Source organism: Carassius gibelio, chromosome B17 (genome assembly GCF_023724105.1).
Source record: "Carassius gibelio isolate Cgi1373 ecotype wild population from Czech Republic chromosome B17, carGib1.2-hapl.c, whole genome shotgun sequence".
NCBI lineage: Eukaryota > Metazoa > Chordata > Actinopteri > Cypriniformes > Cyprinidae > Carassius > Carassius gibelio.
The window spans coordinates 7,472,449-7,488,323 of NC_068412.1; the positions used below are offsets into that span (position 1 = coordinate 7,472,449).

General features: G+C 35.9%; 1 protein-coding gene across 7 annotated transcripts in view; it reads right to left on the minus strand.

Annotated features, from left to right (window-relative positions):
* The window catches only part of smoc1 (SPARC related modular calcium binding 1), a 48,367-nt gene extending 39,210 nt beyond the window's left edge, over positions 1–9,157 (minus strand). For all 7 annotated transcript variants that reach the window (XM_052580292.1, XM_052580291.1, XM_052580290.1 and 4 more), the window contains exon 1: positions 8,804–9,157. In XM_052580292.1, coding sequence (XP_052436252.1) covers positions 8,804–8,911 — 108 coding nt within the window. In that variant the 5' untranslated portion in view covers positions 8,912–9,157. The remainder of the gene's footprint in view (positions 1–8,803) is intronic.
* Positions 9,158–15,875: the final 6,718 nt, after the last annotated feature.

Consider the following 15,875-nt stretch of genomic DNA (forward strand, 5'->3'; position numbering starts at 1 on the left):
TGTTTAAAAAGTGCTCACAAAGTACTCAATGTATAGATGTAGATACATGTAACATAAATACATTTAGTGTATCTCTTTTGTTTATTTCTTGATTATGTGCAATGCAATAATATTCATATATTTGTGGCACAGGTGCTTAACAGACTTTTAAGGCTCCTGTACTTAAGTCAGCATTGCATTGCAAAGGTTTCTCAATACTTTTTTATTATTATTATTATTATTATTATTATTATTATTATTATTATTACAGAGTGAAATGTCTGTACAGTAGTCAGCATTCAATAAATCCTACTAGTTCCCTGACACTGCTAAACTCAAATATAAATCATTAAAAACAATCCTTTTGTTAAAGAACCAATATGTCAAGCATGTTTTTCTAATTAAACGTGAACTCCAAAAAGTTTCTCATTTTGCAGTTTGGGATTTATGACAAATGTTTCATTTTAACAATCTTTTTTTTTTTTTTTTTTTTTTTTGAGAAAAAGGGTACTCTTAACCTTTGCCTGGACTTCTCACAATAAAGTGAAGATTTCTGGACAAGCTGGAGACACCAGAGAAATCTCATTGCACAGATGGATTTGTATTCTTGGCAAGCATTCTGTGTTTGTGTGTGTGTGTGTGTGTGTGTGTGTGTGTGTGTGTGTGTGTGTGTGTGTGTGTGTGTGTGTGTGTGTGTGTGTGTGTGTGTGTGTGTGTGTGTGTGTGTGTGTGTGGTATTCGTGCGGAGTGCCAGAGCTACTCTCTATAACGTGTGAAGCACTCGTTACCTTTGGAAAGAACAATAATAAAAATAACGGGGGAAAGCAGACTTCTGATTGGCTGCCATAGAATTAGCAGGCCTGGCCAAGTGTTGCTAGCGCCCCTCAAATCAGTTTTAAATTAGAACTCAGTTTCAAACAGGAATTTGCACATTTTCAACTTACAATGCAGATATATTAAAATCTATAAAAAGTGATCAATATAGATCATGCTTTTTTATATGCTATCAACTGTGAGTGCATCTATGTGAAATCTGGAAGCAGAGAGAGTGTGAGAAATTGGTTATGCATACTTCAAAACCCCTCCTAAAACAGCTTTGCATGATTCAGTAATGAATGTCAGATTTCACATTAAGAAGATTTGAAATCATAATCCCTCTTCTCTGATCATTAGACTAATTAAATCCAGACTAACAGGAAATCTGCTTCCTGAACTTCCTACTTTGTCACTAATGATACAGCTTGGCTAAAGAACAGTCATGTTAGATCTTCTGGGGAATCTCACTGACTGTCTGATCAAACTATATATATATATATATTTTTTATATTTTATAATTATTCTGTATCACAGGCCTGAATGTGAAAGGCCTTTACCCAGTGCCCTTAACTACTATCAGTTAAACTATTAATTCGGTTATTCCACCCTTTAAGTCTGGGTATATTAAAATGTACATCCCCTTTCTTTAATTGAAAAGGCTGGCTCTACAGTAGTTCTTGGTTAATCTATGGAGTCCTAGGGGTTCAGATTTTGCTGAGTTTGTATAGTCTGTATTAACTCAACTGCATAAAGCACAATAGTGAAGTCACAATGGAAACAGAACTGATTGACCACTGCCGAAGCAACATAGGATGGCTATTATTAGCCATAAATCCCTATTTAAGAATGTTTGTGCATTGTCTTCTTCGTTGGAAAGTCATACTTCTGGTTTGTTAATCATCACTTGTAAACAGTCGACACTATTGAGATTCACTAATTTCGTCAAAATGCCAATTCTAGACCAGCATCCAAAAACAAAACAATCAAACATTTCTGACATTCTTTGTAGGAACTTAACCAAATGCTTTTGGTTATTCAACCTCAGAGCAACAAATGAAAACATGCAGACTAAATAACCATTAAAAGTTGTTTGGCTATTGAAGTAGCACAACAAGTTCTGTAGACGTAAACAAAACCCACAGTGGAGAGAAGATTCCACTTGAGGATCTCGATATGGCAAAACATCAGTTGATGGAACCTGCCATGTCATGACTAATGGCTGTCCGGTGTGGTAAAAGACACTGCTTTTATCGGCCTGTAATTGAAACCTCTGGGAGGCTGGTAATCTCTGGTATTTTCCCAGAGAAAGCCGTATCATTAAATGTTGATAGCCGCTGCTATCTCTCCACAGCAAAATGCCATAGCACAGACCCAGAACACATTCTCTGTCAGAAAACCTTCCTTATCCAAATCCCAGCTGTCGCTCACTGTATATCAAACACACAGCGCTGCTTCTGGCCCACACAGGGAGAACAGCCCTTTGTCCCTTGACTCTGTCTCCTAACTTGTTCTCTATCTCCCTTACACACAATATTTTCCTTCTCTCGTCTATCTAGTTCTCTCTTGCTCACACTGTCTCTCTCTCTCCGTCCATTTCAGTCCTAGTGGAACTTTGCTGTCTGCCTTGTGTAATTTAGTCTGGAAACAAAGCACTTGTACACACACTAGGGGTGCGCAACAACATAAAGGTTGCGCAACAAATAATTAGCAGTCATCGCTTTGATGGATTGGGTTGTATATTTTTCTTGATGCTCTATTGTAGCGTTTGGTGATTTTAATATGACGTAAATCATTTTTCCCCCAACATTGTGGAAAAGAAACAGACATTGTGGTCTTGTAAACTGGCTTTCTGATTTATTAAATAATATCACATGAATTATTCCATTGGACTACTGTTGGATCTCTCGTATGTCATCCTGTCTTCCCAATTTGGTAAATGACAGAAAAGAAAATCAGTAAAGGCCACCTCTGGTTGAATCAGTTAGTAAGTTCCGCCATTAGTCGACGTCCTAGGACTGTCCACAGACTGTGTTACAGTGTTGCTGCAGGTCATTAGCTTAGTATGATAATCTGTAACGAAAAGTGAAAATAAAATGAACGCAGACCACTCTGCATTCACACAGAATGATATAAGTGAACCATATTGGCGCTGCAGATATCTGAAGCCGGGCATACGATGTGCAATTTCAGAGATGTTTATGTAAGATAGTAGATACTAACTCTCACTGTAGTAAATTGCATGCCATTTAAAGTCAAAGCTCACTTTATGTGCTCACAATATAGAGTCACAAGTGATTTATGTGCCCATAAGTTCTGGGCAATCAGGATGTAACCTTGCTTCAACTGTGTGATACCCTCATGATGGTCCAACATTTCTGACATGTCAGAAATTCATCTGACTATCTGATTGCCAGTCAAGAGAGCTTAATTACCTCTCGTTACCCCCTGTGCACTGCACAATAAACTGCAAACTGACTCATGAAAAAGGCCTGATTTAAAAAAAAAAAAAAAAAAAAAGTCAAATAGTATATCTCCGGCCTGAGATTGTTTGTATGCACAAGCCAAAAGCTTGAGCCTCCATGAAACCAATCAAGATTATAGCAGTGTGTCTTTTTATACAAAGTCCAAATACCCTGCCTTGTTGGCAAAGGTTATTTAAACTAACTCTGACCACAAAATTACAAAAGAAACGCATTTTGGTAACACGAGCTGTGGTGTGAAGAGTAGATTAGCGTAGACATTAGCTTAATTTCAGCTAAAAGTCTTGCAGGGCAAAAAGTTATGTTATCTTTATATTGTAGTGATGTAAGAAGTATAGCTCAAACAGACGTCACTTTCAAACCAAGCAGTTTTATTTTGGTCAGTTTGGCAAATTTGTGCGAAAAAAAAAAAAAAAAAATTGGGAAAACCAAAATTGACTGCAACAATTTGCTTTAAGATTTGAAATCACTCAGTCGGTAGAACGCAGTGTTGGGGAAATTTATAAGTAATGCATTGCAGTATTGCGTTACTTCCTAAAAAAGTAGCTAATTTCGTTGTTTAGTTTCTTTTTATGAAAAATAATGCGTTATGTTACTTTTTCGTTCACTTTGAAATCTGGACTGGGCTTGCTTGCTTGTTTTTAATATAAAAAGTTCTTAAACAAATGTAAAAACCACACCAAATGTGAAATGAATACGCCTCAGGCTGAAGGAAATGTAAACTGATGTCTGTACAGTAGAGGGCGCAGCTCAAACAAACTGCATGAAGAATATGACACAGGAGAAGAAAGTTCAACACTATTCAGCAATAACAAAAAAAATGTGCGATTAATAAAATGAGATAAATACATAAAGCATATTTATGATCATAATTATTGCATGGTTGTATAATAGTTTGCATTTGACTATTTTTATTCATTTTTTCATTGTTTTTTTGTAATGTGTTACCCCCAATACTGGTAGAACGAATAACCCCTATACACTTATACATTTATTGCGATCTGCAATTAGTGCAACAATCCTCTGATGAAATGAAAGTAAGTCTGGCATGATTTTTTATCAAAGTACATGTCGCGTTACTTTAGCTGCACGAACATTCTATACAGTCACACACTTTCTGTCAACACAGTGTCAAACTGCGAAGCCCACTGATGCTGCACAGTGTATCGTGAGTCATTTTATATCAGGTAAACAATGACCGCTGACTGGTTGACTACTTCTCTGGACTATAAGGTTAAAATTAGTACTCGCGCAAAACACACAGAACAATCACCCTTTCTGAATGCACTCAGATAAGAACCTGTATATACATGATTCCCACATCTCCCTCTCACCTGCAAGCACACAACACTAACACCTGCATCACTGTCATGTGGGCCGCTGCAATAATGTTTTTTTTTTTAAAAGCAGGGAGGAGGAGGGCAGGGGGGTTTGGCGCTCATACACCGAGTTGGGAGAATGTTGTCTTGGCATGGAACTTGTACTTGTCTCGCTGTGTTTGTTCTTTACATGACTTTACGAGGTTTCAGTGATGCACTCGACCAGGTATGCTGTATACAGCGCTTCCTCAGGCCACCTCCATGTATCCATTTTTCAGTTACTCATGCTGGTTAAGTTCATTTTTGTAGCTTGACCGAACTAGCATGATATTTTGTATGTGCGGACAGCTAATTCTGAGAAATGAATGCTGTGGGAAAGCTTACGTCGTATCATATTGAAATGCTAAATGAAAACAGATTAGACTAGGTTTTTGTCATGTGGGAAAAAGTTCGCACTCTATTAAGTCCATACTTCAAAGGGAAAGGAATATTCAAGAATAGGTCTCGTCTGAATCATGAGTGTTCTCTTTAAAGTATGTTTGAAGAAAAAGACTTTAGAAAACATAAGAAGTTAAAAACTAATGTGTCTTTCACTTAACCCAAATCTACTAAGGACAAAAGTCTATATTAAAACCTTGTGTTTTAAATCATGGTTTAAATCCCCTTAGACAATTTAAAAATACTGAGTTGCTCATGATTTTATAAAATAACATAGTAAGTAGTTACAAAAATTAAAATAATATTTTAAACATACAATTATTCTATCATAAAAAAATATAGTTATATTTATCATCAGGTGAACATTGGGCTATATACCTAAACAAGTTAACCATGGCATAATAAAACAAATGTGTGATCACAGATTTATCTTATACAGTATATATATATATATATATATATATATATATATATATATATATATATATATAAAATTCAAATATCCAAATTTATCATTACATAATATGTTTACCAGTACAAATTTTAAATAAGTATGAACTTTTGAAAAGTTACATAATGATACACTTTCTGATCCGCACTACTGACAACTGTTATCATACTCAAACAAACAAACAAACAAACAAATATGGATGTTTATATTTTACACAGAAAAAATACATGTTTGCTTAAAATGCGCTTTACAGTATGCGGCAGCATCAAAATTTAATCAAAAATATTATTTTGGTTCATTGAGACAGACCTGACCTACATGAGGTTAAACAAATCAATAAATAAGTAACTGGGTCAGGTAGAAATAGCTTTTTATGGAAACAATTTATAGTCTATTTTTTTTTTCTTTTCTTCACAGTTACTAGATGGTTTTCTTGGCTGTATTGGCAAAAACATAGACAGAAGTTTAACTGATTGATTTTTCAGATAGTGTCTAACTCTGCCAGTTGAAATATTGCATGTCTTTATTTTTCATGCTATTAATTTTGCAGCTGGGTGCCTTCTAAACGGGGGTTGAGTAACATCTTTCAAGGTTACGGTACACCATATGCTCCACATGCAGTCCATGTTTTGCAATAAATCAAAAATGCTGCTCATGTTACAAAAGAAAAAAAAAAACTCCAACTCCAACAATACAGCAAATCAGGTTCAGTCTATTTGTACTGTACGAAAAAAATTCAGATCACACCAATTAGATAAAACATTTCAAACTTAGAATACATTACCGTTTTTAAGACTAATAATGTGACCTACTGTACTTTGCAATTAAACTACACTGACAATGTGTTGCATACTGTGAAGTTGTATTTCTGTTTTGTCTTAAATCCATGATGATGTTGGGCTACCATGAGGATCAAGTTTGTCAGACTGTTAACACTGAAAGTTCCCAGTGACCTTTGCACAGGAGCTGTTTAAAAGTGAAGGGCATAATTTGTTCGATGTTAAAATGCACTGACATACTGACATGACAACACAAAACAAAGCAATATTGGCCCAACCAGTCATGGGAGTTTAGGGGATCTTAAGATTAATCGTCAAAATAACGCCTACTAACAGTTGGTGTATTCACTGCGCTCAGACGCATCGCCTCATGCTGACAGAAATAAATCCTCCGAAAATATTATCTTCGAAGTCTGCGGCATGCCAGAATTGGCCAGGTCGAAGAACTCAGAATTACTGTGACTGGAAAAGTGTGCTAAATTCATGTTTAAATGTGGAAAAGGAAACCTAAAATCGCTCTACTGTGAAGAGATGCTTCCTGTCTTTCTTCTTCTTCTTTTTTTTTTATAAACCCAATCACCCAATTGGCTTTGAGGAAAAAGCTTGATCCTATTATTGGCCCAAATATGTCTTCCAGCTCAGCAGAGCAGCCATAACTCCTCATGAATCTTCTGGTTCTTGGAGCTGACAGCGTTTGGAGATAAGTTTTTACAAATGAAGCACAGAAGGGAGTATAACTTTTGAAGCATTTAACTTTAGCTTTATTTTAAATCGCTTTTTTAACACAACCTTTCTGGCCTCCTGTAATGATTAGATGAGGATGATGGAGGATGTTTAAACATTGCGGAGATATTTCTACACTGTTTAATGCTGTTGAGCACAACAAATCACACATCCACACAAGCTCTTTATAGCTACTATTACAGTTCATTTCAATCTATAGAGCTCTTGTCAAAATAAAATAAATAAGCAGATATCTTATCACAGGAGATAAAAGTCAGGGAGAGTTAAGGGAAAGTAAATGAGAATCATGCAGAAACACAGTAGGTTTATGTTCACAGTGGTCCTTTTGTCACAATGTTTCTAATCCAGAATTAAGAGATAAATGTAGATTGCTAAATCTGTGTGATGTGACTTCATGAACTGTCAATTATTTGAATTACCTAGGAATTTACTCTTTTAAAATCTAGTTATATATCTCCATTAGGTCCAATGTGTTCATTGCAGATTAACTGGTTCTGAAAATATTTCCTGAAGACATTTTTTTTTTTTTTTTTTTGTGTGTACCTTGCTGTTAAGACTTTTTTTTCAGCAAAACAATTCAAATTCAACTTCACTCTGTTCACTTTTGAAGATGAACACATTTTTAGTTTTAATGTGTGTGTGTGTGTGTGTGTGTGTGTTGGGGTATCATAGATTTTTATACTGCCCACCCCCTCCAACCACAAGTATGACAATACCTCAGCAGCATCCACAGATTTCTCTGTTCTATACTCTCTTTCTGATTTGTACTCTCAGTGGTCAATCTCAATGGTCTCGGAGCACAACCGAATGGACATTTACCACAAGAGCTCTGAGGCAATCTTGACAAACCATTCTTCTGTCTGAATTGCTCAAATACTTGAGGAAAATAAAAGAATGCTGCGGCAATTCGATTTCTGGGGCATGTTTTTATGCTTGGCTAGTGTTATTAGTCACTCAGGTAAGTTGCATTAATTACTATTTGTTTAAACTTTACTACTAAAACAAGGCTATTAAGGCAAACAGTTAATCACCTTGATGCAATTTTTCTCCCTTATAGATATCCAGACAGATCTATTTGCATTTTCCGAGAGGATCATTATTTAAAAGACATCATAAAGCTCTGCTATTCAACATTGTCTGCAAACTGATTCAGCCGCAGAAAGAAATACTCCACACAGTTGTCTTTGTTGAAATCGTATGAAATGCTGCATTGGAAGGGCAATGGTCCTCTTTTCTATGGGCACAGAGGGGTGCACAGGAAGCAAAAGACCTTTATGACAAAAGGTCAATGGGTGTACTGAAGTCTCACTGACAATGTGCCTCAGCAAGCAAAACCCAACTATTCAGCTGAATCACTAAAAGATGCTCTGATGTTGGGGTATTATGCATTCAGGAATGAAAGATAATCTTTATATAAACTAATATGTATAAACTATAAGTGATGACAGAAAATGTAATATACTAAGGTATATTTTAGTTCAGTGTCACCAAATGAAGTAGCAAAAAGAAGCTGTACAATTTTCAGTGGTTTTTTTTTTTTGCATTCCAGTTTTTCAAGAAAATCCTTCCTAAAACTGATATTTGTAAACAAGTATTGCATGAGCATTGCATGTACTGTATATATTTGGTGCGATTTGCATTGTGTATTGAAGCAGATATTTTCGTAAATTAAATCACCTGTATCAGGAAGATTTATGTGTCACGCTGACAAGCTTTGAATGACGCACTGAAGTTATCCGAATGACAAATACGTGAAAGTGTGCAGCTGAACACATGCGGTGTTACGCACGGACTTACCCGAGGACCACTCGACTTCTGCGCTGAGGCTGGTGCCAGGCACATCATCATCATCAGTAGCGTGAGGGGATACAAAAATACAAAAAGGACCAGATTGTGGCAGTACATTCTGTCTGACGTTAAAGTGTTAAGAAAACTGACAGCCTACGGGATAAGATTAAGTTTAGAATTGGCAGCGGTCCCGAAACTTGCAGGAAATTCCAAAAGTTTGTTTCCAAATAAATTCGTCCTCAGCGGGCTTCTTCTTTACGCGTGTGCATTTTCATAGTGCCAGACAAGATGATGAAAATCGTTATGATGCACTCTTTCCACTGCGTGGGATGTACTGTCCTTTCCAAAGCTACAGGTTGAATAGTTTTCCTTACACTTTGGGACGCGTTTAAAACCTAAGGAGGTGGGATTTTATGACGTGACTGACAGTGGGGACGTCCAATGACAGTGCACTGAAACAGGGCGAGGGGTGCAAAAGAGCGCGGATTAATCATCAGTCCACTTGGTAACCGCAAGAGTAATGACGCACAAAGCTCTACGACTTTCTTTAACCCAACACTCCTACCCAACACTGTTTAATAGCAAAGTACATGTATGTATGTACATCTGTATTTATTGGGAGACTGGGGCAAGCAGTTAAATTTTATTTATTTATATTATTAAAATAATATAATATAATATAATATAATATAATATAATATAATATAATATAATATAATATATTATAATATAATATAATATAATATAATATATATATAGACATGTTGTAGATTTTGTTTACACTTTACTTTAGGGTGTCCTTGAGTTCTGAGTAATATTAACTACATTTACTTTCTATATGCTTCGGGTTAGGATAATGGTTTGGCTTAGCGTCACTTGCATGTTATTATGTTTAATTTATTGTTATTATAATAGTATGCATATGTAACGTGTAACAAGGACACCCTAAAATAAAGTTAAATTTGAATCTAATCAAGGTTTCTTGTCAAATCAAGTGACAAACGGCAGGTTCTCATTGTCTAGTTACCCCGCCAATCCTTTTTATTAGATTTTATGTTATTTTATTACCCTTTATTATTATTGTTTATACTTTATCATTATTTTATTTTTTACAGTGGTGCACATTTGTAATTTATATTCTCATTTCTTATATGATATTATAATGTATTATATTTTATTTATTAGACTATAATATTATATTTTAATATTGTTATTTATTTATATGTGTATATATAGATAAATAAATAAATACTAGTGAGAAATATTCTCTAGACAAGTGAAAATGTATTACAGGTTGTGTCTGGAGATATAACCTGATTATTAGCTAACATGATTGTTTGCCACCCCATTTATTTATTTATTTATTGTATGTATAAAAAAAGAGAGGGAGAGTAAAATTATTAATAGATAGATAGATTTGTTGATTTGTTTGTTGATTAAATTTCATTTGATCCACTTCCCTATCTTCTTTAAAACATATTTTGTATTACTCTACCTTTTAATGAAAGGCATTTTAAGAAAAAAAAAAAAAGGAGAGAAAGAGAGGCTATGAGGCGCAGGGCTCAGGCCTGCCTCCATGTGGTACAGCTCTCAGTGATTATTCTGTGGATGTGCCGTTAGGTTTCCATTGGAATCTCTCCGCAGGGTTTCGGTCGTGTTGCAGCGTTCCACCCCACGCCAGCTGGTCTCTGCCCGGCCGGGACTGTGTGAAGTTCTTCTGCGGGTGAGGGGGGACAGGAGTGTCTAATGGAATGTTAACGAGATCACTTTATGTCCTGTATCCACTTTCCTCCTTCCCGCTCCTTTAACCATGTCCTCGTACAAAACAAAGCCGCTTTCTGGCGTGTGAAAAAAAATAAAAAAATTGTTGTTGGAGAAACGTTGACCAACACAGACGGCTGTTGTCACTTGGCTGGACTTGAAACAAATGTTTGACAGGGGCCAGAGAGAAAAGAGAGGGCAAACAAGCTGAAAAGGGCTGTGCTGCCCAATTATCACACCGACCCTTTCCACAGATCCTCAGTGGCGGTTCACTGTCTGTTTATAGCAAGCAAAGCCGACAGAAAATTAGCAGGTGTCTGTAGACAAGACCAGCCAGCCTAAACCAGCGGGCACCCCGCCGACTCCAACGCAATTATTGCCAGGCTATGCACATTTCGTGGCTTTAATCAACACATCAGTACAGTGGAGAGGTCTCTCCCCCCACCCTTATCTTATTATGATGTCTGAGATAGCCATGACAGGGCCGCTTCATGTTAAGTGTCCTTAATACCTTTGTACTTTAAATTGTGTGGTTCGAACTGCTGTTAAACCCATTTACAGCTTTTATAATTAGACATCTGGACCGAGCTTTATTGTGGTTTTACCAGCTTTCAGAGACGGTAAAGTTGCTACGCTAGTCCTGAGAGATTCCTGCAGCTAATGCCTTTGACAGCAATTGTCTTCTTCAAGGCATAGATATCCTCACCAGATGTCTAATTAAACTATGAAATATTTTACTATAGATATATTGTCTTTTTTTCTATTCAGAAATGTTTGGTACTCGGAGTGTTAAAAAAATATATTATTTATTTATTTGAGTGCATGTTAAAGGAATATTTCACGTTCTGTACAACTTACAGTACTTAAGTGCTTCACAATATTTATTTTAATAGGACGAGTTATTTATTTAATTGATAATGAACACTATGCCACAAATGCTGTCGATTGAGCTTAACTTGTAATAATTATTTAATTTGATAAAATTACAAAATGAATGGGTAACGATTATTTTAAGGTGATGGTGTTACACATTACATGCTGACTTAAATATTGACTTTTATTATGCATAATTACAAGCAATTAACCTTCAACAAAACCCTAAGCATAACCAGTTAATACATGTAGTTAATTAATATTATCAGTGCTTATTTATGTAAAAACACTGGGTCAAAGTCATAAAATAAAGTGTAATCAGTTCATCTAAATAAATAATGTGAATAGCTGACAGTGTAATCTCAATGGAAAACATTTCTCAGATCTAATATGTGATTTCACATCGCTTCAGGTGTGTGTGTGTATTCCTAGTCGCTCTGTCGTTGTTGTCAAACTTCAAGATGAAACATTGTGAGTGTAGGGACTCATAGAACAAGACATTTCAGATCTGAGGATTGCTCAATACATCTTTGTCCATATTTCTCATGCATTTCTCAAGTGCCTGTTTGAGCTAATCGTGGAAAAATGAAGAAAAGACATGGACAGGGAGAGGACTTCAAACAAGAGAATGCGAGGTCAGATGCAGAGCCCTTTCACTTTAAAGTCCCTCATCTGGCTTTCATTTGTTGAATTCCTTGTCTTTTACATGTACTGGCTGCGATTTTCACAAGCTCCCGTATCTGGAGAAGTCATGTGATTCCAGGCTGGCCGAAGAGTTCAGATGGTCCAGCCACTGACTTTTTTTTTTTTTTTACACTTTCCTTGAGGTCATCTTTGAAGAATACTTCTCAACACACACGCAAATATCAATCGATCAACCTCCTCAATTTATCCTTCAACCACGATAAGAAAAAGTATCTGAGACTCCAAAAAAGAGAACGTTCAGAGGAAAGCGGGGTGTGAAAAGAACCATTGATACAGTGTCCAACGACTAGTGTGTCCAACACCTGCACCGCCTATTCACCCCAGTGTTTACACAATGTCATCCACAATTAATGGCTCTCAGGGGTCTGCTGGGGCCCCAGACCCTTCCTGGGCCCTTATGAGTGCCTAATTGAGCATACCACCCTCCTGATTGAATTAACAGCTTGGTCCCAGGGACCTTCACCCCACCGAAGAGCCAGCCCGATGGGGGAGGTGGGGAGGGAGCAAGGGGTCGAGAGCGCAGAGTTGTCAAAATGTCAGCAAAGCGTGGCCCTTGCTGTTGGCAAAACCAAGCTAGAAATGTGAACTGGGGGCATTCAGAGGTCCCGGTCTTCGCAAGGACAGGCCTGCCAGGTGGACGCTGGGTCCTAAGTCTGGATGTAGTTCATTTAATCAAAGGCGACAGTAAAGATTTCTTTAAAAATTATTATTCTTAAAAAGAGTACAGCAAAGCAAAATGTATCAAAGTTTCTATTAAAAAAAAGTAAAAAGTAGTACTGGGCAACGATTATTATTATTTTTTATTCACGATTAATTGCATTATTGTCTTTGAATAATCGCAATTAATCACATCGTTATGCACATAACTAAAAATGCATTCAAAAGTAGTGATTTGTGCACTTTTTTAAATTTAAATGTAGGCCTACTGCTTTATGAACAAAAGTGTGATAACATTTGGTTTGCAAACACTTTAAACAAATAAGGTGCTTTTTACAGCAGTTTTCTTTTTACATAGTAGCAGTTAACATATTTATTGTAGCCTCAACTTATAACATTCATGTAATTAAATTCAATGTAAAACAAGCCATTTGTCACTGCCAGGACATTAACGTTTTTATAGAACATATTTCATAGTTTGTTATAGAAAAACAGGTTATGCTCAGAGTCTAAAGCCTCGATCATAATCTTATAACAGGCACCTTAATATTAAAGACCTGCATGATCGCAGGACCCATCACAGCAGAGTGTGGCGCAGGACAACACTTGATGGGCGAGTAGAGACTCATGTGTGTGGGATGCAGGAGAATAATTAGGGTGTGCTCACACTAGGCATGTTTGAGCCAGTTAGCAACGGACGTTCATAATAATAAAAAACTGCGTTAACACGGGAAAAAATTATTGACGGCATTAATAAATTAATGCGTTAACACGATAATAACGTGTTAACTTGCCCAGCTCATATATATATTATACACCACAACTATTTTGGACATTTCTAATAATATAAAATGTTTAAATTGAAATAACATATATTAATAATAATAATAATAAAAATCGAATAAATGCAGCTTTGGTGAAAATAAGACTTCTTGACAAATAAAATAAGTAAATCATATATATATATATATATATATATATATATATATATATATATATATATATATATATATATATATATATATATATATATACTGTATATATAATTATTATTTCTTTGTTTTCATTTTGGGTTTTTGTCATGTTCTTGTCATTCACCCAAAGAGGTTGATGAAACAAATTGTTAGTGCACCTGCAAGCAATTTTATTTCCTTACATTATTGTTCAAACACTGTTAAATCATTATTGAAAAATTCAGCGAAGGGGAGGACACTTGGGTTACTTTGGTGTTAATAACGCAAAATATACCTTATTAATAGCTGAAGGGAGCTTGGTCCTTCAAAACAAGTAAAATTGCAGTAAGCGTCTACAAACAATGATCCAACTGCTGAAGACTTCACAGTGTGGACATGCTGGGCTCCGTTGGTTACTTTCTATCCAGAATAAAGTCCTATGAGGAAAGATAACATGTTCTTGTGTAATAATCAAATTCGTATGTTTACCAAATACAGTGTATCATTTCAAATGATATTGACCAAAGCTGGATTATCTAGCCACAATGCATTATTTCTAAAATCCAATAATCAACATTTGAGTCTAATTAATTATAATTAGCCTTTGATTACTAGATTATGTGAATAATCATAGTTTAAAACCGTGGCGTTCCACTCCAGTATGTCAGGTTTCTATTTATTAGCAGTAGTTTAGACATGACATCATTGTTCACGAAGGAGATGTCATTCCATCAGCTAATGGTGCTTATAAGTGAAATGCAATCCAGATGAAAAAAATTAAAATTGCAACAAAAACCTGTTAGGTATTGATTAAGGCATAGAAACGTTTCCATATGTTTCCATCAGACATAAGCCCAGTTCCATCGTGATACCATGCAACTCACCTCTCTCTGACCCCAGCACAGTTTTGGGGGCATACTATTGGTGAACTATATCTCCCATAAACCCCCCCACCTCAGATCTCATGCCCTCAAATGACAAGGCAGCCTGCACGTTCCTTGCTGTCACCCCATGCTCACAGCTTTTCTGATGGGAGTCCACGGACGGGGTCAATTAAACTCGCACCGGGTCAGAAGTTTAGTGGGTCAGCACCAGACTCCCCCTCCAGTTATCTAATCCTATTCTATAAAAAGTCTCTCCGGACGCTCATGGAATCCAAACGCATCCTGAGTTTGTTTTCGAATTTCATTTAGCACAACAGATAATGGAAATATGTGTTATTAATGGATGGATCTCATGAAATTTGGCAAGATTTCTTCAACTGTGACATTACTTTCTGGACAGTTAAGAAATAGTTCACCTAAAAGTGAAAAATTCTGTATTAATTACTCAGCTTCATGTCATTCCATATAACAAAAAGTGGATTCTTGAAAAAAAGTATTGGCCGTGTTTTCTGTAAGTTTCTGTACGTTTGTTTTTCTGAAAGTGAATTATGATTAGTGCTATCAAGCTACAAAAATAACCATAAAAGTATCAAAAGTGCTATAAATTACAGTATTTCTTTTTATTTTTATATATACATTAGACAGTAGACAGTATTTGTTTCTAATGATACTAAGTTAGTTAACATGCATTGTGCATCATCACCAGGCCATTAGGATTTCTATATTTTACATAACAGCAACACAATTATGGATATAATGATGTTCATAAATTCCTATGGCCTAAAAGTCAATGAATAGAAAGTTGTTTTCATTGCTCGTCTTACAAGTACCTGGACATTTGTTTCGAAAAAGCTGTATAAAGCAACCATAAATCATCTTAAATTCCTCCATCATGGTTTGATTTCTCAACTTCCCTCTATTCCCTTATACAATTAAGATACACTTATAGATCTATGAATAGATAAACTACCTAACCAAGTGGCATTTAATTATAGGCAAACTGTTTTTAATCAAAACATTTTACAATATCTTGTGACAAAAGACAATCTGACCCTTTTGGAAAAAATAGGGTTCAGTAAATATGTGAATAGATAATGTCCCGTCTTACACCTGGTTGCTGGTGAACTGCTGGGGAATTCATACATGATGTCATAAACCCAAAGTTGGGAACAACTGTGATTGCAAAAAAAAAAAAAAAGAAAAAAAAAAAAGAAAAGAAAAAAGAAAACTAGTTCTGGGGAAATGTGG